General features: G+C 42.6%; 3 protein-coding genes across 3 annotated transcripts; 1 reads left to right on the forward strand and 2 right to left on the reverse strand.

Moving 5' to 3' along the window:
* The first annotated feature begins 9,452 nt into the window (after positions 1-9,452).
* Positions 9,453-10,259, forward strand: LOC104609515 (uncharacterized). The gene is made up of 2 exons (XM_010275842.1): positions 9,453-9,646; positions 9,731-10,259. The coding sequence occupies exons 1-2, from the start codon at positions 9,453-9,455 to the stop codon at positions 10,257-10,259; spliced, it is 723 nt and encodes a 240-aa protein (XP_010274144.1).
* An 11,613-nt stretch (positions 10,260-21,872) lies between these two features.
* On the reverse strand, positions 21,873-23,063 carry LOC104609495 (uncharacterized). Its single transcript, XM_010275827.2, has one exon. It carries the CDS (start codon positions 23,061-23,063, stop codon positions 21,873-21,875), a length of 1,191 nt encoding a protein of 396 aa, XP_010274129.1.
* Positions 23,064-23,084: 21 nt separating this feature from the next.
* LOC148790446 (hsp70/Hsp90 co-chaperone CNS1-like) lies at positions 23,085-23,441 on the reverse strand. Its single transcript, XM_088892297.1, has one exon. It carries the CDS (start codon positions 23,439-23,441, stop codon positions 23,085-23,087), a length of 357 nt encoding a protein of 118 aa, XP_088748423.1.
* Positions 23,442-24,096: the final 655 nt, after the last annotated feature.

The raw sequence follows: 24,096 nt of genomic DNA on the forward strand, positions 1-24,096 counted from the left end.
TTAGTTGCAAGAATTTTTCAAATCTAGAAGAACATGCTTTCAATTTCTCCTAAGACTAATTTTGAGGTGATGTTATCGGGTCTTAGGTACTGATTTCCCTAAGACCTCACCTATTTGCCTCTATTCTCAGTCAAGAGAAAATTAAAAATGATGGTTCTCCAACATTTCAAAACCTCAAGCAACCCAGAAAAACAAAAAAAGACTTACCTTTCATATGTACCTTGTCAAAAGTTTTCTAGCAGCTAAGATTAGATGGAATCAAGTTTAGATGGGTTCTTGAGCTAGGGAACTGGGCTAAGTGATTCTGGTGTTAAGTTTGAAAGACAAAGGATGAGGCTTAAGCTTGGCTTCAGATATTTCGAGATTTCAAGAAAAATAGGTAGGCTACAGAAGTTGGGAAACTCTTTCCTCATTTTCTCTCCTTCTTTCTCTAGGGACCTCTCTTAGGTTTCCTCCCTTCAGTCCCCCTTTTCAAGGTTGAGTTGGGCCTCTATTTATAGAGAAAATGGAGGGAATTGAGAATGAAATTTGCTCAACTATAGTGTTTGTGACTCAGTAGAGTTCTTTTACTAAAATAGGCAAAGATTTTGAGAGAGGATGGTGTGTAGTTGGCCCTTCCTTCTTTGTGTAACAATTTTTCTCAAGTTTAGAGGTCTTCTCATGGTTTTCGTGCGTCCAATGAGGGATTGGGGCATGCAAGATGTTGCAGCCCCGTATTTAGGGCTGGATGTGACAAAAAACATAAATTTAATAAACTTTTTAAAGGGCTTTTTATCCTTTCTTAGTTTTAAGTAGGGGTTTGTTTGGTATTTTGAGTTTTTTAAGCTTATTAGACTCAAATTCATTGGTCCAGGTGTTTCAATGGGGTTAAGTAAAGAGATGACGTCAGTCCCCACCCTCTTAAGATTCTAGGTTGGACAGCTGATGTGGCAGTTCAATCTGGTGTGTTAAAATGGTATTTGTCTAGTTTAATGGTCAAACGAATGAATCTGGTCATGAAATTTGGTGTGTTGGGATTTTTTGGGTCTCTGAATATAGTAGTGAGGTCTGATCGGACAAATATAGTCAGGATGATTGAGATCTATGGCTGACAAGTTCGGATCTACGAGATTTGTTGAATTAAAATCTTTGTTTGATGAATGGTCAAACAAAGGAATTTTATAATGAAATTTGGTGGGTTGGCACCTTTGAACATCCTAAATCTAATGGAATTGATGGATCTTTGATCAGAGGTGTAGGTTGACTACTTTAGTTCAGATCATGTTCTTAGCTTATGGTTTTCCAATCAATGAAAGGGCATGAAATGGAATCTTACTTTTTCAACTATCAAATGAAGGTGTTTTGTCATGAAATTTGACATGGTGGGGTTTTTTTGATCTCTAAACACATTTGTGAGGTATGATTGGTCATACAAAGTTGGGCCGATGGATGGTAAGCTCTAATTAATGAGATTTGCTAAAATAGGATTTAGGCTTGATGGGGGGTCAAACGAGGGAATTTTGAGCTACAATTTGGTAAGTAGGGATGGATTAGGGTGAAGAATCAAGTGGATGGTTCTGATTTGAGAACGATATGGTCAATCTTTGTAATCATTCAAGGCCATGTGATGTAGATGTTTTTGTGGTTGATCATCGTAGATTTATTGTGGGATTCGCTAGTTGATTATTTCCTAGTGGTCTTGGGGTGGTGGATATGTTGGATTTGATTTTGGAAGAGTTGGAATTTGAATATCGTATAGATCGGGCCCGTTAGAAAGGAAGTTAGCATGATGAACGGTGTATCTTTGGAGTTTAGTCATGAAAATTGATGTGTAACTAAGTTGTAGTTTTCCAAGTCTGGGGATGATGTTTGATCGGATGTTGATGTTGAACTCAAGGTTGATTTGTCTTGTGGATTGTGTTAAAGGAGGGCATTTCGGGTTTTGGAAAGTCTCAAGTTGATTTGGTTTTGTTTTTAAGTATTTAGGGTCTGAGAGGGGGGTACAAAGAGGTAGGTGAAGGGACCAGGCAAAAATTGGATACTAACAGCTGCCCCTCTTTGTTGGAGGTAGTGAGCTACCGAACAATAAAGAAAAGAAGCACACAAAGATTTTTGTGAGTGCCAAGAGTTTAGAGGAGAGGATTTTGTTGTTGGAATTTTAGTTAAGGTTGATGTTGATGTAGTGCAAAACCTTTGCTTAGAAGGTGTTGTAACATCCCAAGCCTTGGAAGGCAATTGCAATTATCAAACATACACAAGAAAAACATAGTGGTGCCATCCCAAAAATAGATAGCATTAGTCGATGTTTGATTTTTTGATGCATGCATTGGTGATTGATGATTTGATATTTTTTTAGTACGGGATGAAGCTTGTAAGTTTTTTTAATTATTATTTTTATGGATTTCAATTTTATTATTTGCTAGATGCCTATAGGTTGAGTTTGATTTTTGAAGTTCGATTTTGTGATTTGATGAATGCTTATAAATTTTGATTTGAAAGATTGTTGATTTTTATGGATTTAGGATTTTGATAGTTAATGTTATGAAGTTCGAATTTGTTATTTTACAGAACTTTTTAGGTTAAGCTTTTAGATTTTTATGTATTAGTAAGTAATCTATTTAAGTAACTTTTGATAACACCCTTTTGTGAAAATGCAATCTATTTTTAAGATCTTCATACGTCTTACTTCTTGTTTATACAATGGTCCTCTCATGCACCTATTTTTGTAAACTTGTGTTTTTGTCTTTAAAAGTGAGATCTCTATCTCTTAAGGCTTAAGCCTCACTTACACCTCATGCATCAAAAGACCTAGTACTCCACCTCACACCACCTTTTAAAACAGTGTTCTATGGTTATGAGCTCAAATTATTTCAGCTGTACAGACATATCAGGATCTAGTATCACTTTTTGGATATCCTTGTATGTGTACAAGTTGTGATCCAGGACTAAAAATGGAATCTAGGATCTGAGGTAGATTTATACGAGGGGTTCTTCTGAGTAACTCCCACCCCCTCCTCAAGAAACTAGGTTGGGTAGAACCAATGGAACCAACAGCCCTTTTGCCCTGTGCAATAAGTCAATTTTCTGGAAGCCAATGTTCACAACAGTTGTAGTCCCTATTGTTGACCTTGGTAAATTAGGATGTTTACTCCTAAAATTTTCAATCTGCTTAAATTAGTAAGTTATTAGTAATTATTTACTCCTCATGTATTCAATCTAAGTAAATTATGGATCTCTTGTATGTTGGTTGTGTCCAGAACCATCATTGTTATAATAACTACCATGGTGACCAACATATACTATAGTTAACCTTTGAAATAGGAGGAATACAAATATCTTTCAAAGGGCTAAAACACCTTTAGATCCCATGATCATCAACAAAATATTGAAAATTTTATATAAAGTAGGAACAAGCAAGTGTGACGTTTGATAGGAGTTCAAAAATTTAAGGAGAGTCAGCAATGAAGATGGATGGACCGAAGGAATCCAATTCCATCACCAAATGATTTTTAGATGCCAACAAAGAAAACTTGCCACATTTCAGTGATTCATTATGCTTGTTCTTTTTTAGCATTTTTGTACTAGTTTGAAGGGGGATCAATTTTCAAGATTTTACCTGAACCGGATGAGGAGTGGAAAACAAGGCATTCAGTCCTTGGCAGTGCAAGTGCACTAACAGCTACACCACGAACTCCAATCGTGCTATTTTTGCTTGAACATCACACATCTATCCTCGAAGCATTTAGTTTTCTCTCTGCAACTCTGAATCGCGCGAGGTGGCTGTACTACTAGTAGTGCTTTTGGATCCATTAGTTCTAAAAGCATGCTTTGGGTTCACCCCGAAGCTTAAGCAATGAACATGTGATGGATGATCTTTACCCAAAATTACTGCCACTGCATCATAGGCACCAATGGGCTCGACTTGGGTTCCCTGTTCTGCTTGTTCATCAACATATACTTTCATCTTTGCCTACAACAATTTCAAATAATATATTTATTTAAAATGGACCATCACAAAACCACACAAAAAATGATTAAATGGATAAAAATAAAAAAATAATTACAGCAAGTTCCCTCGTTCAAGGGTTATAAAACTCCCTTAGGAATTTGTATGGGCCTTCCTGAATAGGTCCTCTCTCCTAGGTGGGGGAATATTGTTTTGCTTTCTTTCTTCCATCTACAACAAACCATTGAGAATCAATATATAAACTAACAAAAGAATCAAAGGTATAAAATGCATTAGCTTTCTCACCATTTCATGGAGATGAGAAGTATAGGATTTCCGACCCATGTGATGAGGGACCATATGATGTGACCTCACTTTGGTCATCATTTCACACTTTGCCTATAATCAAGACAATTTAGTGATATTAATAAAAAATTATATAATTCCCATATCCTAAAAAAGACTTAGAAATATTACTTGCTCTCTGGCATTTTCAAATGGTCAAAGAGACGTTGAAGATCACTACAATCAATATTTCTCTCATGTTGAATTGTCTCTGAGAATGCTTTCTTACGATCAGGAGAATATTTATCAAAATATTTCTTCTTCATGTGACATCGAAAGCATTGGTGCATCTTTTCGGCTGCAGCAAGGATATCTGTTTTGTCCATCTCATCTAGGACAATAAATTTTTCCTACAAAGGATGAAAGAATAAAAATTTTAGGCATTAGTAATTAACACAAAGCAATAATCAACTAACAAAAACAATGTGGAACTTACTTTAACAGCATCATAAAATCTATTCCTTGCCTCATCAGTTATTGTCTGACAATCAGTGGCGCAGATTGGGATTATAGAACGGTCCCTCGCTAGCATAACTATGTATGACATCAATTCCGGCCTCACTTCCCTAATAGGCCGGTGGAATGATCAAACTCCACGATTGGAGCTTGATCTCTCTTCCTTTGCTGGACATGTGGCAACACTATGTTGCCACGCTTCCCTGGCCTTCTTTTTATATAAGAGGGCCAGGGGGTTGGGAGGATAGACCTCTAACCTCCTCACTAGCCATCTGTAACCACACCAAATGTTAAAATAGTTAACGCATATGGATTAATTAGAATAATAAACAATAAAAAAGGCAAAACATGTAAACAATAAAGATGATTCATAGTTAGAAACAAGCAAAGGCAAAACTGAACCAACTAGAAGTTTGGAACTTATACCCACTAGGCCCTATATATTGCTTTTATTGTTAGGGAGGGTTTCAAAAAACATGGAGTTGGCTCTTTGGTACTTCAGTACAAAGTAACACTACCAAATTACATTTCTTATTTTAATCCATTTTTTATTTTTATGCTTACCCATTTAGTCTTTAGAATCTTTACTCTCTAATCTCTCCAATTTCAAATGATAGAATGTGATGGGACCATCATTAAAATGTGTCCCCTCCACTAACATTTGCTCAAAAGGCATAACATATAAATATATTTAGTTATTTATTTATAAATATATTTTTTTATAAATATAAATATTATATACATATATATATGTTTATTTATTTATAAATATATTTTTATAAATTTGTTATATTATTTATTTTTTATGAAAAACATGTATATATATCAGAATTAAAAAAAATGACCCAAAAATGGAACCGCTCTGGCCACTGGTTTCCAAGTCGATGGTTCAACCGTCCGATTCGAACGAACAACCCTTTCAGACAAAAAAAATAAAAAACATAATTAAAAATAAAAAAATCACCAAAAACGTTGAACAAGTCAACAAGTCAACCATTCAATTACCTGAGTCAACCGGCCGTTAACTAATTCAATAGTTTTTGGCCAGGGATTGAGTCTGGGGTAAAATGGAACCGATTACCTGGATGGTTCCTAAGCTGAACGGTTCGACCGACCGAATCAACGGTGGTTTGAAAACCATGATATATATGATTAAAATAATTAAAAAATACTTGTATTTTATGTTTTATTTTATTTAAATTAGTATATTTTATTTTTCTTTTAATAATTTATTAATTGTTAAAGAAAACAAGTTGGATTGGATCAGATTTGAAGATCTGACTTATCGATAGGATTTGAATTCAAATCAAGTCATATATGATCCGATCAGATTGGATAGGGCATTGGATTTACATCATTGATAGGCTTAGTCCCCGTTCCTGTCCCCAATTAAGGTATTCCTATTAATCCCATCTCCACCCTACACCTGTTAAGGCAACCTCCACCCCCATCCTTGCCTAGTTGGGGAGGTTTGGCACTCGGTTGGGATGGGGAAAATTGTTATTCCTACCCTCAAGTTGTTTAGCCTCGTAGAGTAATAGGCTTTAAGTCCAATCAGAGAGAGAGAGAGGGGGAGAGAGATTGGATTTGCATCGGATGGACTCGTATTGTTGTATTAGGTCAACCCAATAAGTAGGGTCAAGTTTTAAATTTACATGTTACTAAGTCGGCTCAAATTGGATTTGCATGGAAACATTTGATGGTTGAATTAGGGTTAAGTAAAACCCATGTTGTACCCAGTTTCACATCACTAAATACCTTGGTTTTCAAAATCGGATCGGACTGGATGGTCGGATTGGGAAAATCAAGAACCGGTTTGACGGGTTCCATTTTACCCCAAAACCATTATTTCGCCAAAAACCGTTGATTTGGTAAGCAAACCACTGATCCGGGTAGTCAAACCATTCGAACCGTTCAATGGTTTGGTCGTTTTTTATTTTTTTATTTATTATTTATTTTTTTGTCAGAACGAGTCGTCCATTCAGTTCGAATGGTCGAACTATTTGACCTGGGAATGGTACCCCTGACCGGTTCGTTTTCTAGTTCGGTTTTAAAAACCTTGCTAAATGCTAGGGGTGAGCAAAAAAATCGAAAAACCAAACCAACCAAAAAAACCAATTGAAATCGAACCAAAAATTAACCGAACCGGTTGGTTCGGTTTTGGTTCAGTGTTTTTAAAAACTCGAAGGTACCGGTTTGGTTTCAGTTAACAAATATAGCAAACCAACGATTAACCAAACTGATCGATATACATATATTTCTATATATTTTATATATATTTATGTATATTATATATTATATATATATATATTTTATTTTTATATATTATAAATTAATAAATATGCATTATATATATAACTATATATTTATAATATATGATATACTGTTTATTATTTAAAATATAATATTTTATATATATTTATATATATATATATATATATATTTATATATATATATATATATTTATGATATATATTGTAAAAATTAAAAAACCGACGAACCGAACCGACGGCGAAACGAACCGGTTAACCGATTGGTTTCGGTTCGATTTTGTTTACCAGTTACAAGAAAAGGCCCATGATTTGGTTAACCGAACCGTGAGCACCCCTACTAAATACAAGTAGTCCTCGATGGTTTATTAATTAGTTAAATAATTAAAAATAATAAATTAACTAGTCATAGAATTAATAGTTAATAGTAAAATAAAATATAAAAAAATAAAAACATTGTTGATTAATTAGACATTAATGAATTAATTAAAACAAAATTTATTATTTAATAACTTAATAATGTCATTGGCACTAATTTACATACTATATATCTTCCCTTTTGCAACAAACCAATGAAATGTGAAAAATTTTTCAGCACTTATTTATACACCATAACTATAATTTTTTATTATGAAATATAAACAAATAAACAATGCATAAATATTCTACATATAAAAAATTAGAACATGGATAAACCTAAACTCCATTTCAATATTCAAAATAACTTTAAATAAAACATAGAGTACAATTAATAGTAGAATACAAATTTGTAAGATTAATGTATAAATTAATAAAAATAATAATTACGTTTGTAAAACAAAAATAAAAAGTATTACTTAATAAAAAATATTTCTATAATTAAGTAATACAAATTTGTAAGTTAATTTTATAATTAATCAATTTTAAAACTAATTTTAACAATTTAAAATCAATACAAAAGTAATTTATTTAGCAACATTTAACACTCCTTTATACTGATGTTTATGTTCAACGTTGTTAAAAACTACATGCCCACTATAAATTATATTGGAGGGATACATTTATAACAACATTTCATATAAATGTCATTAAAAAATGAATTAAAACAAATGTCGCAAAATGTGTTTTAGCGCGGAATTTTGATTTTGGCGAGAGTAGAGGTTTAACGACATTTACAAAAACTTCGTCAAAACATAAAATTAAATGTCGCAGTATCTTATCTTTTTCTGTGATTCTCAAAAATGTTATTTTTTAACGATATTTGTATTAAATGTCGTTAAACAAACATCGACACAAAACCGTTTTTTCTGTAGTGAGTTTTCATATTTAGTACTTGATGTGGGGTGACCCAACCCAGCCCATTCGAGGCTAGGAGGCCCAGCCCACGAGCGCTAGACCTGGGAACGAGAATCACTACAGCAAGACTCTGCTCCCCCTCATACGAAGCCAATCGCGGAGCACCCATGCGTCCCCATAGAGCACTCTGACTGTCCTCGTATGGCACCCATTCTAGGCGTTCATCTCCTCCTACCTCCAGGCGGCTCAAGTATAAATAGGGGTGCCCCCCTCCAAGTAAGGGGAATCGAAGACAATCTGCATCTGGACTTGGAACTGATCTCAAAAGCTATACTCTAATTCCCCTCTTTGTTCCCCGTATTCTGCCTTGCAGCACCTTGGCCACCTACCCTTGGCTTCTATAGTATTCGGAGCCCTCTCTGCCTCGGCCTTGGCAACAAGCTCCCCGAACCCTCAAAGCCTTCGGAGTCTAGGGGCAAAATTACTTTGTTGTCCTCGACCATCTCGAGCATCTACAATGGGCGTCATCTGTGGGAAACATTGATAGGATGTTCCCTAGAAGAAATTTAACAAGCTAACAAGTCCTCAAGCTCCAACCAACCAACATGGTACAAAGAACAAGAAATACACAAAATCTTTTCACCATGAACAGTTTCAGGCCGTGCTCGACCGCCTGGAATACCTGACACAACGAGTTGAGCAGAACTACCCCCAAGCAGGAGGCCGCCCCCAGGGTGGCCGCCCCGTTGGGGAGTCAACACAGTCGGACCAACATGGGTCCACCAACCAATCGGTCCCTAGCCTTGGCCACGTGCAGCGGACTGAGCCCTCAGAGTCTGCTAGCAGTCGCCCAGCTGACCCACTCTTTAGAACCACCTGACCTACCAGCCGAAGGGAGGAGGAGCCGGAATGATCGGAGGATAGTCGTTAGCCCTCCCCAGTGCCCATTCTAGGGCCGAGGGCCGGCGTTGAGCCTCTTCCCCTCACGTCTCAGATCTCCAGGACGTCCTAAACGACCGTCGCGCTAAGCGCGACGCACGCGGTTTCAACTTCGAGCACTCTGGAGTCTGTGTCGAGCACCACCGTGTTTGTGAAGACCGGGATGGTGCGCAAGCACTGCCCGACAGGATAAGGAAGGCCGAATTGACACCTCGGTCGGGCAAAGCAACTGCCCAGGGAGAATGGATGTCTTCTCCCCTGATATCGTCGCCGAGCCTCTGCCCCCGAACTTCAAGGCTCCAACCTTGGAGATGTACAACGGGAATACAGACTCAGACAACCACCTAGAGAGCTTCAGGGCACTCATGATCATGTACGGATACTCCGGTGCCTTGACGTGCCGGACTTTCCAGGCGACCTTCAAGGGAGCCACTCGGTAGTGGTTTTCTAGCCTCCCCCCTCGATCCATCACCTCATGGGAGCAGTTTTTCAACATGTTCCTTGCCCGCTTCATCAGCAGCTGGCGCCCCCAAAAAAGCGTTGTCTCACTGATGACTGTCAAGAAGAAGCGAGGAGAGAGTTTGCGGACATACATCGACCGCTTCAATAAAGAAGAACTCGAGGTCCGTGACCTCGACCCCCTGGTCTCCATGCATGTCGCCATCAGTGGACTCCTCCCCAGCTTGGCTCTCAAATGCTCCATTGCCAAAAGCCAGCCAAAGATGAAGTTGGAGTTCCTAGAAAGGGCCCAAAAATACATTGCCGTCGAAGAGGCTTCGGCTACAGATGCCCATGAGAGAGGCATAGAGCACCGGGATGGAGCCCCCGAGAAGAAGAGGAAGAACGGGGACCAGGGCCGCAGCAATAGCAACAAGAAGCCATTGGCTTACAACCAATACATGCCACTCAACTCCACCCGCACACAGATTTTAATGCAGATCGGGCAGGAAAAAATTATGAAGTGGCCTGAAAAGTTGAAGAAGAACGAGATAGAATTCCACCGAGGTACCGGACACGACACCGAGGACTGTTATGATCTCAAAAATTAGATAGAGTCCCTCATTCGTCAGAGCCACCTCAAGTAGTACGTCAGAGGCAAGGCCGGCACCTCGTCCTCTCAGCAGTAGTAGTAGCAGCACCAACAAGTAGCAAGTGTCATCGACGTCATAGTGGGAGGCACGACCTCGGGTGGAGCCTCGGCCTCGACTCACAAAGCCTACGCCAGGTAGCTGAACATCTAGGGGTCGGCCCCCAAGAAGCAGAAGCAAGAACCCCTCTCCTTCACGGACGAGGACCTGAAGGGGGTAGCAGTCCCCCATGACAACACATTGGTGGTCTCGACCATCATTGCAAACTTCATAGTCAAAAGGATCCTTGTTAACAGTGGCTCCTCAATCGACATCCTTTTCTATGAAGCTTTCAAAAATATGAAGATAGCTCTAGAGTGCCTCCAATCAGTAGATGCCCCACTAGTCATCTTCTCCAGTAGGATGGTCAAACCAAAGGGCAAGATCTCCCTACCAATCACAGTAGGGGTGGAGCCTCAGCATGTGACAAGGATGACAGAGTTCTTGGTCATGAAGATCGGCTCACCCTACAATGCCATCATGGGGAGACCAACTCTTCACACACTCCAGGCAGCCATCTCCTCCTACCACCTCGCCTTGAAGTTCCCCACCGAGCACGGCGTCGGAGTTGTTTGTGGGGATCAGCACGCCGCCCGTCAGTGCTACGTGACAGCACTAAAGGAAAAGAATAAAGAAGATCTACCACTAGAAGCGCTCGACCTCAATGAGGAGACAGCGAGCTGAGCCAGCCGGCCGAGGACCTCATCTCGGTCCCCCTAGATGAGGATGAGCTCGACAAAACAGTCCACGTCGGGTCCAACCTTCCCCCTGAAAGCCTATCTGAACTGGTAAGTTTCCTCAAACTTAATGCCGACGTCTTTGCTTGGTCCGCCACTAACATGCCCAGAATTGATCCCTCGGTCATTACACACAGGCTAAGCATGGACCCGAGCTCTAGGCTAGTTCGGTAGAGGAAGATGAACTTTGCACTAGAGCGTTGGAAGGCCATAGAGGAGGAAGTTGAAAACTTACTCGACACCAGCTTGATCCGAGAGGTACACTACCCTAACTGGTTGTCTGATGTGGTTATGGTAAAGAGAGCTAATGGGAAATGGCGGATCTGCATTGATTTCACAGACCATAACCGAGTCTGCCCCAAGGACAATTTAACTTTGTCGAGGATAGACCACCTCGTTGACGCCACTGCAGGGTATGAGCTACTTAGCTTCATGGATGCCTTCTCCCGATACAATCAGATAAAGATGCACCCAGATGATGAAGAGAAGACCCCATTCATCACCAAACATGGCACATACTGCTACCATGTGATGCCCTTCGGCCTCAAGAATATTGGGGCCACCTACCAACGCCTTGTCAACAAGGTGTTCAAAGAATAGATGGGGAGGAACGTCGAAGCCTATGCAGAGAATATGGTAGTGAAGAGCCTGAAAGCCGAGACCCACGTCTCAGATCTAGCCGAGACCTTCGACACCTTGCAGAAGTATAACATGAAACTCAACCCTAGCAAGTGTGCCTTCGGCGTCAGATCAGGCAAGTTCTTAGGTTTTGTCATCACTCAGAGAGGCATTGAGGCTAATCCTAAGAAGATACATGCCATACTAGACATGGCACCCCCATGGACAGTGAAGGAGACCCAAGAATTCACTGGCCGAATAGCAGCCCTCAATCGCTTCATGTCAAAGTCAACCAACCGCCGCCTACCCTTCTTCCGTGCCATCAAGAAGCTGAAATATTTTCAATGGATGGAGGAGTGCTAGTGTGCCTTTGACGAGTTCAAGTCGTACCTCACTTTGCCTCCCCTCCTCACTTGGCTGGTCGAAGGGGAAACTCTGTACCTGTACCTCTTGGCCGGGGATAAAGCAGTTAGTTCAGTCCTGATCAAGGAAGATGGCGTGCAGAAGCCATTGTACTATGCCAGAAGTTCCTCTAGAACACCAAGACTAGGTACCCCAAGATAGAAAAGTTGGCTTTCGCCCTCATGATTTCGGCAAGGAAATTCTGGCCGTATTTCTAGGCCCACACCGTAGTGGTCCTGACGAACCAGCCCCTTAAGGCTATTCTTTCCAAGCCCGAGACCTCGGGGCACCTAACGAAGTGGGCCATCGAGCTGTCAGAGTTTGACATCCAGTACCAGTCGAGGCCCGCGATCAAAGCACAAGCCCTGGCAGTTTTCATAGTAGAATGCACCTTCAACTGAGCCCTTCGCCAGCCCCCAGAAAATGTTGAGGGGGATAATGTGGACGACGAAGCTAAAACTCGATGGAAGCTCTTTGTTGACGGTTCCTCCAATGCTAAAGGAAGCAAAGTGGGCCTCATCCTCCTCACCCTAGATGATGTTGTCCTGGAGTATGTGCTAAGGTTCAACTTCCCAACATCAAATAACGAAGCCGAGTACGAGGCTCTCCTCGTTGGTCTACAGCTTGCTAAGGACCTCGGCTCCTCATATGTCGAAGCCTTCAGCGACTTTCAGCTGGTGGTGAATCAGGTGAACGGTGAGTATGAAGCCAGGAAACAAAGTATGTCTAGGTACCACACCAAATTCCAAGATCTAGCCCATCACTTCCAATGCTTCTCCCTATAACGGGTCCCGTGAGCTGAGAACGCACGAGCCGAAGCTCTCTTCAAGTTGGCAAGTACCTCGAGCGGATCCCCCGGTCGGACCGTGCGCATCGAGAAGCTACTTTGGCCCTCCATCGAAGAAGTCCAAGTGCTCCCCATAGAGGCTAAACCTTCATGGATGGATCCCATCGTCAACTTCCTATCAACTGGACTGTTTCCCGAAGACAGAAATGAGGCAAAATGACTCAGACGACAAGCAGCCCACTATACCCTGCTGGAGGAAAAGTTGTACCGAAGATCCTTCACCTTGCCTTACCTCTGATGCCTTCGTCTAGAGGAGGGCAACTATGTGCTACAAGAAATTCACGAAGGCATTTGTGGTAACCACCTTGGCAGGAGAGCCCTAGCTTAAAAGGTTCTAAGGCAGGGCTACTTCTGGCCTACCCTCCACAAGGACACAACTAGATTGGTGCAAAAGTGTGATCCATGCCAGAGGCACGCCAACTTATGCCACAGTCTGGCCACCACTCTCTCGGCCCTTAGCAATCCATGGCCCTTTGCCAAATTGGGCATGGACCTCCTTGGCCCCTTTCCTCTAGCCACGGGGGGCAAGAAGTATCTCATTGTTGTAGTAGACTACTTCACCAAGTGGGTGGAAGCCAAGCCCTTGGTCGCCATCACGGCGCGAGCCATCCAAAATTTCTTTTGGAAAAACATCATCTGTCGCTTCGGCCTACCCTACATGCTGGTCACCAACAACGGGAAGCAATTTGATGACGCTAAGTTCTAGGAATGGTGTGCCTCCCTCGGCATCAGACAACAATACACCTCAGTAGGCTATCCTCAAACCAACGACCTAGCCGAGGTCACCAACAGGACAATACTGGATGGACTGAAGACCAGATTAGATTGAGCAAAAGGCCTATGGGCTGACAAACTGAACAGAGTACTCTGGACCTACCAAACTACACCTCGGACAGCCACGGGAGAAACTCCCTTCAGCTTAACCTATGGCATAGAAGCAATAATCCCAAAAGAGATCAGCCAGCCGACATTTCGATTTGAGGCATACAATGAAGCCGGGAATGATGAAGCCCTTAGAGCAAACTTAGACCTGTTGGAAGAAGCCTGAGAGCAAGCATAGATAAGGGTAGCCACTTACCAGCAGCGAGTGGCCCGCTACTACAACTCCAGGGTAAAAGAAAGACACTATCAAGAGGGAGACCTTGTCCTCAAAAAAGTCATGGTCCCAGAACCAAGAGTAAGGAAGTTGGGCCCCAACTGGGAAGGCCTCTACAGAATCAAATGGGTCATCGGCCTCGGCACTTTTCACCTGGAACACCTAGATGGAAGACCTATACTTTCGACAGGGAATTCGGAGAACCTTCGGATGCACTACAAGTGATTGTAACATCTTTTTGAAATTGTGGAATGAATAAAGCAAAGTTCCTCTTCGGCATGATGCTCAACGCGTGTACCTACTAAGTTCTTATAACTCTTCAGCTTCACGACTGGTAAGGGCACACGGCCTCCTCCGAGAGCTATACCCCCTCGCTAGAATGATGCCAAGACTTAACGAATAAGTAACGAACACCTTAGCTATGACTTAATGCGTCAGAATACACCAAGATGGCCGAGGGCCCCATGTGCCTCAACGCCCCACCTCGGCGGTGGCTAGCCTCCTAAACTTTCACACTTAGCACTACCAGCAAAGGAAGCCAACCTCCTCGGAGCGTTGCGCTCAACCTTGTCGAAACAATTATGCAGGGATACGGGAGTCAGGCGAGCCTCGGCTCTGCCTAGGCTCCATGGAGCCAGACGAGCCTCAGCTCTGTCTTGGCCACCCCCCAATAGGGTAGGCCACCTCAGCCTCGCCGAAGCTAATGTGCATGGATATGGGAGCCAGGCGAACCTCGGCTCTGCCTAGGCCCCGTGGAGCTAGATGGGCCTCAGCTCTGTCTCGGTCACCCCTTAATACAATAGGCTATTTCAGCCTCACCGAAGTCAACACTTAGAAGAATGGGAGGCAGGTGAGCCTCAGCTCAGCCTCAGCCCTCACTCTTATGTCGACAGGTCATCCTGCTATTTAACCAAGTAAATGAGAGAGAGCTAGGTGAGCCCCACGCTCTGCTTCGACCTCCCTCCATCACAGGCCTCTTCGGTCTTGCCTAAGTTAACACTTAAAAGGGCATTAGGCTTGGCAAGCCCCGGCCTAACCGCAGAGATTTCGCCTCAGCCACCCCTTCACCACGCTTCTGATGCACAAAGTAAACAAAAGAGAACAACGCTTGTCTCACGCTGTGTTTTTCTCTTTTGGAGGGGCAAAGACCCTTTGGCAACAAAAGCATAAGTGCAAAAATAGTGCAAAAAATACAAGGAAAAACAACCCAACAAAGCACAAGTGCAACAGTTGAAGCAAAAAATAAAAGAATGCCACTGGTTTTCATTATTCACAAAAATCCCTTTGGCTTTACAAATTTGTTTCACGACCCCTCAAGCTGAATACATGTACATTGTCAAAAAGAAAAGAAGAAAATAGAAAAAGCCCAGCTTGGGGGGGGGAAGAGTAGAGTTGGTAGCCTCCTCGGGAGAATCAGGGATCACATTCAGTGATTAGATGTTGAAGTCAGGTAGAGCCACCGCGAACGCTTTCTTAGTATCCTTGATCACGTCCAAGTAAGCCCCGGAGGCAAGACCGGCCAGTTCCTCGACCTGCTTCTCTACCTCCTGGACCCTCTTCTCAGGCTCAGTGGCCTTCAGTTCGGCCTTCGCGACATGCTTTGCTACTCCCTTGGCCCTCTTCTCCGCCTCGGCCGCATCTCCCTCGGCCTGGGTGAGGCGTAGCTCTGCCTCGGAAAGAAGGCTTGCGATGCGGGCCCTCTCCATCTGCTCCTTGGAGAGGCTCTCCTGCACCTCCTTGTGCTTGAGCCTCCATATGGAACTTCCGTTCGTTGATGAGGGTCTGTCAGAATTTATGGTATTTTTCCTTGGTGCGACAACAACTTGTTGGAGCTTCCCCTTCTCCTTCTCTAGCTTGTCCATCTGGGCCAAGGTCAACTTCAGCCAGTCCCCGAGACCAACATAGTGAAGGTAGACTTACAGTAAAGAAACAGTCAGTACTCCACAGAAAAACAAAAAGGCATGAGAAAAAAGGAAGAAGCATTACCCCAGCCAGGCTTCCCAGGCCCTGAGTGTAGACTCTCTTGGGTGCTCTCCCCAGCATCTAAAAGTGGTCCCTCGAGAGAAGGGCCCCACTCACCAAGGCGTGACCAACCCCCTCCTCCCTGATGGAGTCCCCCTCGCAGATGTTCCACTAGGGATGGGAGATCTTGTTGGACCGCTCGACGAGCTCCTCCAAGGGTGTGGGGGCAGAGAATGACCCCATTCGCTCTTTGTGGGACCCCCTTGAGGCGTTCCCGGTCGAGCCCCTAGAACGGGCCACCTTCTGTGGGGGCTGATCTCTCGGGTCTTCTTTGGGCAGCCTCTTCTGCCCCGCCTCGATCTCCTGGGCAGGCTTCTACAACCCAGTGATCGGCTTCGGCGGCACGAGCTGCTCCCGCCTCGGCGGCACCTCCTCAGCAGACTTCTTCTCCTCAGCAAGGACTTGTGAAGTTGCTCCCTTCTTGGGAGCCACCGGAGTGGTCCCTTTACCAAGAACCTGGCGAGAGGACCCCACCTTTGTAGGGGTAGAGACCTTTTCCTTCTATCTGTCAGAAGGCCTCTGGGGCATTTTAGCCCGCTCCTTCTGCATGGCATGAGCACGTTCTAGAACAGCCTGGCGGGCATCCATCGACACCTCTGCAAACAAAGCAAAGCCATCAGTAATGCAACAAAAAAAAAGGGGAAAAAAGGACATGTTAGGGGACCACAGGGCTGAGCCCCGCAAAAACTAGTGGGACCTCCTCCTCCACCAAAGGCTGGGCTGGGACTATCCCTAGGTCGAGCAACTGTGCGATATCATTGTTCTCCTCACTCATGAGCACGGGGACACTCTTCTCCGCAGCCTGGCTAACCTCTCCCCACCCCAACTTGAAGGACCAACCCTCAGGACATGACAAAAAGAAGAATTTTCCCTTCTAGTTATGCACAGAAGAAGGGTTGTCTATCAGTTTAGTCCTACGGGGTTGGAGATAGTACATGCTGTTCTCGGAAGAATGCCTCCTCGGCACAAACAACACTCGGAAGAGCCTTGGCGTCAATTACACCCCCTGGAAGTGAGCCATCATCAGCCACTATGGTCCTAACGGCGTTGGGCACCAATTGGATAAGAGTAATCCCATATGCCCTCAATAGTTCGGAAATCAGCGAATGAAGGGGAAACCGAAGACCAAACTGGAGAAAATGTTGATTGACTCAGATCTCCCACTCCTTTGGAGTCCACATCCGTTCTCCTACTTCGGGCACCCTCATATCATAGGACGAGGGAATGAAGTACTGCCTTGCCAGAGCTTTGACGTGGTCCCGATCCAGAGAGTTCTCGAAACCTAGGCGGAGGACATCGGTCTCAGCTACTGCCTGGGCAGCCCTCGTCCCGAGAACATTGTCTAGGGTTCCCTCCCCCTGGGCTGGGCAGGACCCTTCGGCCTCCCTTGGTGTCATGGAAGCGACACTCTCATAGGGAGGATCCTCGCCTTGACGGTTGCCTTCGGCACCCTCAGGGGCTACCCTCCCCCAAAGCACTTCAACCTCCTGCCGAGGGGGGACAAGAGTAGAAGGACTCAAAGGGGAAAGGGGAAAGGGGTACGGGAAGAGCTCCCTTCCAACTCATTTGAAAGATCATAGCACTTTGGACCAGAATCTGAGAAAGTCATTGTTTAAATTTACCTAAGAAAATTTGAGGAAGAAAGATTGAGATTGAAGTGTTGAAGGTTGGAGAGTTTGGAAGCTGAGTTCGCTCGAAGACAAAGGCGCTTAGAGGCAAAAGACAAGAATGTTGCCGCTAAGGGCCCTATTTAAAGAAGAACAAACGGCCCAAATTTCTTGAGATCCAACGGCTGAGAAGCCACTGCCTCCACAGCTCAATCATGGCACGCCACATAACGGTCACCCTCGGAAGGTGAAATGACGCAAATCATCCCTAATCCAACGGACGCAAAACGCCTCTACACTTGTGATCTAGCCGCGCCGCACCCCCAAGCGCCCGTCCTCGGAAGGCGAAATGACGCCCAGGGTGAATTGACGTGTCCGCCCAATATGAACCACTAGGTTATGCGACCCGGCCGTGCAAATGCGCGTATCGGTCCGTCTAGAAATCTGTCCCGTGCATGGATCCTCGGACCTCACAGGCCCTCGGCTTAAACAACCTTCGGCTTCGTAGGCCCTTGGCATAAATAGCCTTCAACTTCATAGGTCCTCAGCCCAAATGGTGGCAGTATTGTAGACCACTGAGCACGCCCTCTAAGTCACTTGTCCGAAGCAGTAGTACTGTAGACCACTCGCAACCTCGGCCCAACTTACGAGGATGAACCAGGTAGAGATGTGAAAGAGGATGCCACTGCAGGGTACACCTCGGCTACCGGGCCCACTAGCGCTCACCATTACTACTCCCATCAGCTAAAGCCGAATTTTTCTCCTCGGCCTCGGGAATGGGGGGCAAGTGATGTGGGGTGACCCAACCCAGCCCATTCGAGGCTAGGAGGCCCAACCCACGAGTGCCAGACCTGGGAACAAGATCTGCTACATTAGGAGTTACTCTGCTCCCCCTCGTATGGATCCAATCGCGGAGCGCCCACACGTCCCCGCAGAGCACTGTGACTGCTCTTGTACGGCACCCATCCCAGGGGTTCATCTCCACCTACCTCCAGGCGGCTCAAGTATAAATAGAGGTGCCCCCCTCCAGGTAAGGGGGATTGAAGACAATCTGCATCTGGACTTAGAACTGATCTCAAAAGCTATATTCTAATTCCCCTCTTTGTACCCCGTACTAACTTGACCGTCGGAGACTATGCCTCGGGCTCTCACCCGGAGCCTCTGACATATTCTGCCTTGCAGCACCTCGGCCACCTACCCTCAGCTTCTACAATATTCGGAGCCCTCTTCGCCTCAGCCTGCGTACCTCGGCCTCGGCAATAAGCTTCCCGAACCCTTAAAGCCTCCAGTTAACCTTCATAGTCTAGGAACAAAATTACTTTATTGTCCTCGGCCATTCCGAACATCAACATTAATTATACTTAAATTTAACAACCTAAAAATAGTTTTAATCGGAGTTGAAACCAGCTCAATTGATATTATCATAAGGTTCTTTTAGCAACACCCCCGTGGGATTAATATACCTCTACTTCTTAGTATTTGGCATGTAGCTAGGTTCAAATGCCAATACATATTACATTATGGTACCATATATACTTCACAATATTTTGAAACTAGGGTAGGCTAAAGGTTATTGATACCATGTAAAAACCCAGACTATACTATCAAAAAATAGAAAAACAGACTATGCTCAGCCATGATCATCCTTAAAGAATTCTTGATTCATCAGCTATTTTTTAACAAACTATAGGGTCCTTAAAAGAAAACGGATGATAAATATATAACCTATGTGAGAAGTTACTTTTTCAGAAGTAACTTATAAAAACAAGTGACCAACTAATTGCTACCTCAGTTGCTTAGGTGTGTGAACAGGAGGATTGGATCACAAGTCTATTAAAACATCAACGGTGTACATATTGCAAATATCTAAATATGGTTTAGGTGTAATGCATGTATATAAATTTGTAACATTTATACATAGTGGTTATAAATATGCAATATACATACCTATGTATATCATACATTGTTGGGTCAGGCTCAAGTTGGGCCCACCAAGTTGCAGCCCTAGAAACCTTTCCCAACAATGTTCTTGTCCCATCTACTTATATCTTTTTAAACAAGTGTAGGAAAATGATTTTTTTCAAGAATTATCCATATTTCTCAACATTTTTTGCAAATCAAATAGACACAAGTAACATTATGTGGGAAGTTCATTTTTATAATTAATCATCTAAACCCACTAAACAAATTTACAACAAGTTGCATGGTGCCAAGTGGTTAGTAGGTAAGGTCTCACGCTAGTTGTAGAAAACTAGCAATTAGGGTGGCTTATGAGCTTGGGAGGATCAATTCAATCTTCTACCCACATGACATTACAGCTGTACATCGAGAACATGTCCCCGTAAATGATAGCATGAAAATATGGGAAATATTCTTAATGTGTGGGTAATGTCATTGACATTCCAAACACTTGGAAGATGGGCTATCCCCTTTGGGTAAAAAAGGATATGGTTACTTCTTGTTAAAGAATGATCAGAATTTACCATGAAATTGAGTGGTCTTTTCTCATGCATTGAGTTTTCCTTCCGTTTTCTTTTTTTTTTTTTTGGATTTTGAGAGGGGGAAGTAGATGAATGGGATTTTAGTTCCCATTCATCAAGATACCCATGTTCCTTTTTCTAGATTTATGTGGGGTTTATAGAAAATTTATTTTCTCTGGGTATCACTCCCGTAGATAAGTGATACCCATCTTTCAAAAAATAACTTTCCCACTTGAAGAAAAAGCTGCCTATACTTGGATGGGACAAAATTACCCCTTTTAATAATGACATTTTATGTTTAAAATCACTATTATTTATTTATCTAAAAAATAAAAGAACATGAATAAATGGAGGCCTAATAATTATCATGAACAGTGTTCTAGATATGATGCCCTCTACCACCTTATTTATTTATTATATGATTGGATGTTTTTTCTTCTTTCTTATCACTTGAGGATCGGTTTATTTAATTCATGAATAAAAAGTAACTTGCTCAGTTTTTCTTCCTGACCAATCTCAATCAATCAGAGAAATATATATATCCTCTTTTCAAATGGTGTTGGTGGTTTGTTACGAAATCACACTCGTTATGGGTCTGAGTCCTTCAGTCTATCCAATAAACATCTATCAAAAATGCCAAGTAATTGTTCAAACTTCCAAAGTCTTGGAGGAGTATGTTTTTCTGTCGCAGCGATAAAGTTAGAGGAACTCATTAATGGAATACTAGTGATGGAAGTCGTGTAAAGGTGTGGTATGATCCAGGGACACCTGGATACCATGCAACATTTTCAGGCCTGGTAACAGTCCTAGTGGGCTAAAGTGTCTAGTCAATTCATCTTTCATTGGAGAGAAGCTTATTTGGTCCTTTACACTTCATAGCACCTATACATGTAGACCAAATTATAAACTCCTCACGAACTCTTCTCCTACTGCTGCTTATGCAGCTGGTGATAATTCATTCTTTTCGAGCAAGATATGGAGTCATAAGAAGGCTCCTGTTGGTTCAATTCTAGCTAAAAGAACCAGCTGTGTTGACCCATCCAGTCCGAGTTTGCCACTTGGATATCTTCACTGCTCGGTGACTAAGGCTGCTTGATTGGCTTCTTGATCAATTGTCCTAAGAACTGGTGCTTAAATACATTGATTATTTGATTCATGGATTAAGGATTGGTTGACGGATTCCTCTAAGGAATTATTCATCACATGAGCTGTTACTTTGTGGTATGTTGCACTGCAGTCAAACGAAGCCAAAGGAAAAAAAAAAAAAAAAAACAAAGCTCTAAAGCATTCTCATTTCCAGTAATTCTCAAATTTACTTGCATATAGGTCTTTGCAAACAAAACAATGAATATCATACTAGCAAGAAAGATTATCAAAGAGGATAAATATTACACCATCAACATTTAATTATCTCATTCATAGCACCAAGTGTCTTTTCTGAAACATGAAGACTTCCCTACTTATGTATTTGCTAAAAAGAAAAAAAAAATACAAGAACATCTTTACAGAACTACAAATACCAGGAAAGGAATCTATAGGTAATCCAATGTATTGATTCAAAAACCCCGCTTCTAATCTCTACTACTCATGCTTCACCTAAGAGAGTCCTAAGGCAACATAGTAAATATATACATATGAAAATCAATGAAACATAAACCAGTGAGGCAAACATTTCCATTCTTGTATCTTAGTCTAAACATCATTACAATCCTTCCCCATGCTACCATCAAGTTCTTCTTTTTGCTTCCCTTTGCCCCTCCCCACGATCATAGCTTGAGCGTTGAATGGGATCAGAGAGTACTGCATATGCTTGTCCAATTATTTTAAAAAGCATTTCAGCATCCTTCCGTACCTTATTTCCAATTTCCTTACACGGTCCAGCATCTCTGATTCCAATTTTTGCAAGTAATTGGCTTGTCTTGTCTGGATGGTGTCTGAGGAATGCTTTGTGGTAAGCCTTCTTAATATCACTTGCTGTGGCAGATGGTTTAATTCCTAAGATAAGGTACATATCCAAGGGTGTCCCCCTTTTGGCTTCTTTTTCTGCTCTGGAAAGTTTCTGATGAGCTTCATTTGAATCAATTTGACCTCTTGTTAATCCACCACAAGACTGATTGACCATACTCTTTGATTGCTTTTGGATAAGATATATATATCTCTGAAGATCAGTAACTGCTTGCCCATAGTCTCTTATAATCTCATATAATGTAGCTCTCAAATAATTTGCCTTTGGGTAATTTCCATCAAGGGATATGGCTAAGCTACAATCAGCAATAGCGTCTGTAATTTGTCCCAAAGCTTTATATGCAGAAGCTCGATGGCGAATACAACTTGCAACAAAATGGTGTGACCTGTTTTTACAAGATAAAGCAGCGGTATAATGTTTAACTGCATCTGAATAATTTCCTGATTGAAATGCTTTGTCCCCTGCAGCCATGGGGCTCAATGGCTTATGATCACTTACATCCTTCTCAGGAACAGATTTCTCTTTCTTTAGATTCTTAATTAGTTCATCAAGAATGTTCTCGCATAGCTCCAACTTCCCTGCAATGGCCTTGAAACTTATTTCCTGCCGCCAAGGCCAGAACGAATAGTTATTTGCATTCTGGGGATCAGACTGGCCATGAGCACTGGCTGTGCCACAATGTTGTTCTGCATATTCAGAGATCTGTTTGCACAGTTGAATCACCTCACTATATTTCTTCAGGTTCAAGAGAGCACTTGCCTTCATTTTAAGTAATTTCTCTGAGTATGGACTTATCATTAGACCCTTAGAGATTACATCCATTGCACTTTTCGCAGCTTCAGATGTTGTTTTCTTCAAAAGCTCAGTAGCTTGATCCATATAATCAGCCACTAGCAGAGACTTTTGCAAACCATCAGAAGCCTCTTTTACAGGTTTACAGTCTATGCCCATGCCAAGGTTTGACAGCCTCGATCAAAAGCATTTCATGAAACATTTCCCAGCATCATCAATCTCCCCAAGTGCAAGATAACAGCTTCCACTCGTAACTTCAACTTTGAGAAATTTGGGATCAATTGTAGAAGCTTTCATACAGTCCTCAATTGCTTCTCTCATCCTTCCAAGAGACATCCTTGTCAATGCACGGTCGCTATAACACAGCACCACAGCCCCTAAGCAACTTCTGAGTGCCCCATGTGAAGAAGCACAGTTCAACCCAGATGTGTAATACTCCTCTGCCTTTCGAAGATTACCACCACGATAAGCTTGGTTTCCCATCAGTCGCCACCTCTCAACCAACGTCTCAACAAATTGTTCAGATGTCTGAGACATGGTAAACCTTCTTCTTGACCCTTACAAGAAACTCAAAAGTAAACAAATAAACACTAATAAGTACAGAGCAAGATTATAACTGATGAGTATTGAAAACAAAAATAACAGTGGAAAAATGTGTCAAGATTCTTATGATCCTGCATATAAAGAAAGATTCTCACAATTCCAAGAAAGAAATATAGTCTACAGAAATTGATTCCAGGAATGGCCACCTTCCACCTGCGGTGAATTTAGGGATAAAAGGAGCATTAATGGCTATCAAGGGGAACCATAGACCTTGAATCCTAATGATCCCAAGTGATTTAACGAAAAAGAATCACTCCAAATTAGTTCTGCAACTTAGGTTTATTTACATGTTTAAGGCAGACAGAGAGAGAGTTGGATGTAAGTTGATTTCGTTTTAGATGATGCATTTTCATTTTTACTCTGTATACCGTGAGGTGTTGGATGTTGGGGACAAAGATTGATTTCAATGATTGAAAGTAACGAGGATAATAGAGATGGAAAACAAAAATAAGAGAGACCTGACAGTGTCGTGTTCCAGCTGCAGCGACGTACCAAAGCCGTTGACAGAGGAGGTAGGTTCTAATATTCTATGCAGGACTACGCGAGTACGCGACCATTACTAGGGTTTGGAATGGAGCAAACTGGAAAG

This window comes from Nelumbo nucifera, chromosome 7, assembly GCF_055504915.1.
Source record: "Nelumbo nucifera cultivar China Antique chromosome 7, China Antique-T2T, whole genome shotgun sequence".
NCBI classification, from domain to species: domain Eukaryota; kingdom Viridiplantae; phylum Streptophyta; class Magnoliopsida; order Proteales; family Nelumbonaceae; genus Nelumbo; species Nelumbo nucifera.

Excerpts from the sequence above, each read along its gene's own strand:
- LOC104609515 (XM_010275842.1), top strand. The coding sequence starts at position 9,453 with ATGGATGTCTTCTCCCCTGATATCGTCGCCGAGCCTCTGCCCCCGAAC. Across the intron at positions 9,647-9,730 it reads ACCTTCAAGGGAGCCACTCG|CTGGCGCCCCCAAAAAAGCG; the intron begins GTAGTGGTTTTC and ends CTTCATCAGCAG.
- LOC104609495 (XM_010275827.2), bottom strand. The coding sequence starts at position 23,063 with ATGGGCATAGACTGTAAACCTGTAAAAGAGGCTTCTGATGGTTTGCAA.
- LOC148790446 (XM_088892297.1), bottom strand. The coding sequence starts at position 23,441 with ATGTCTCAGACATCTGAACAATTTGTTGAGACGTTGGTTGAGAGGTGG.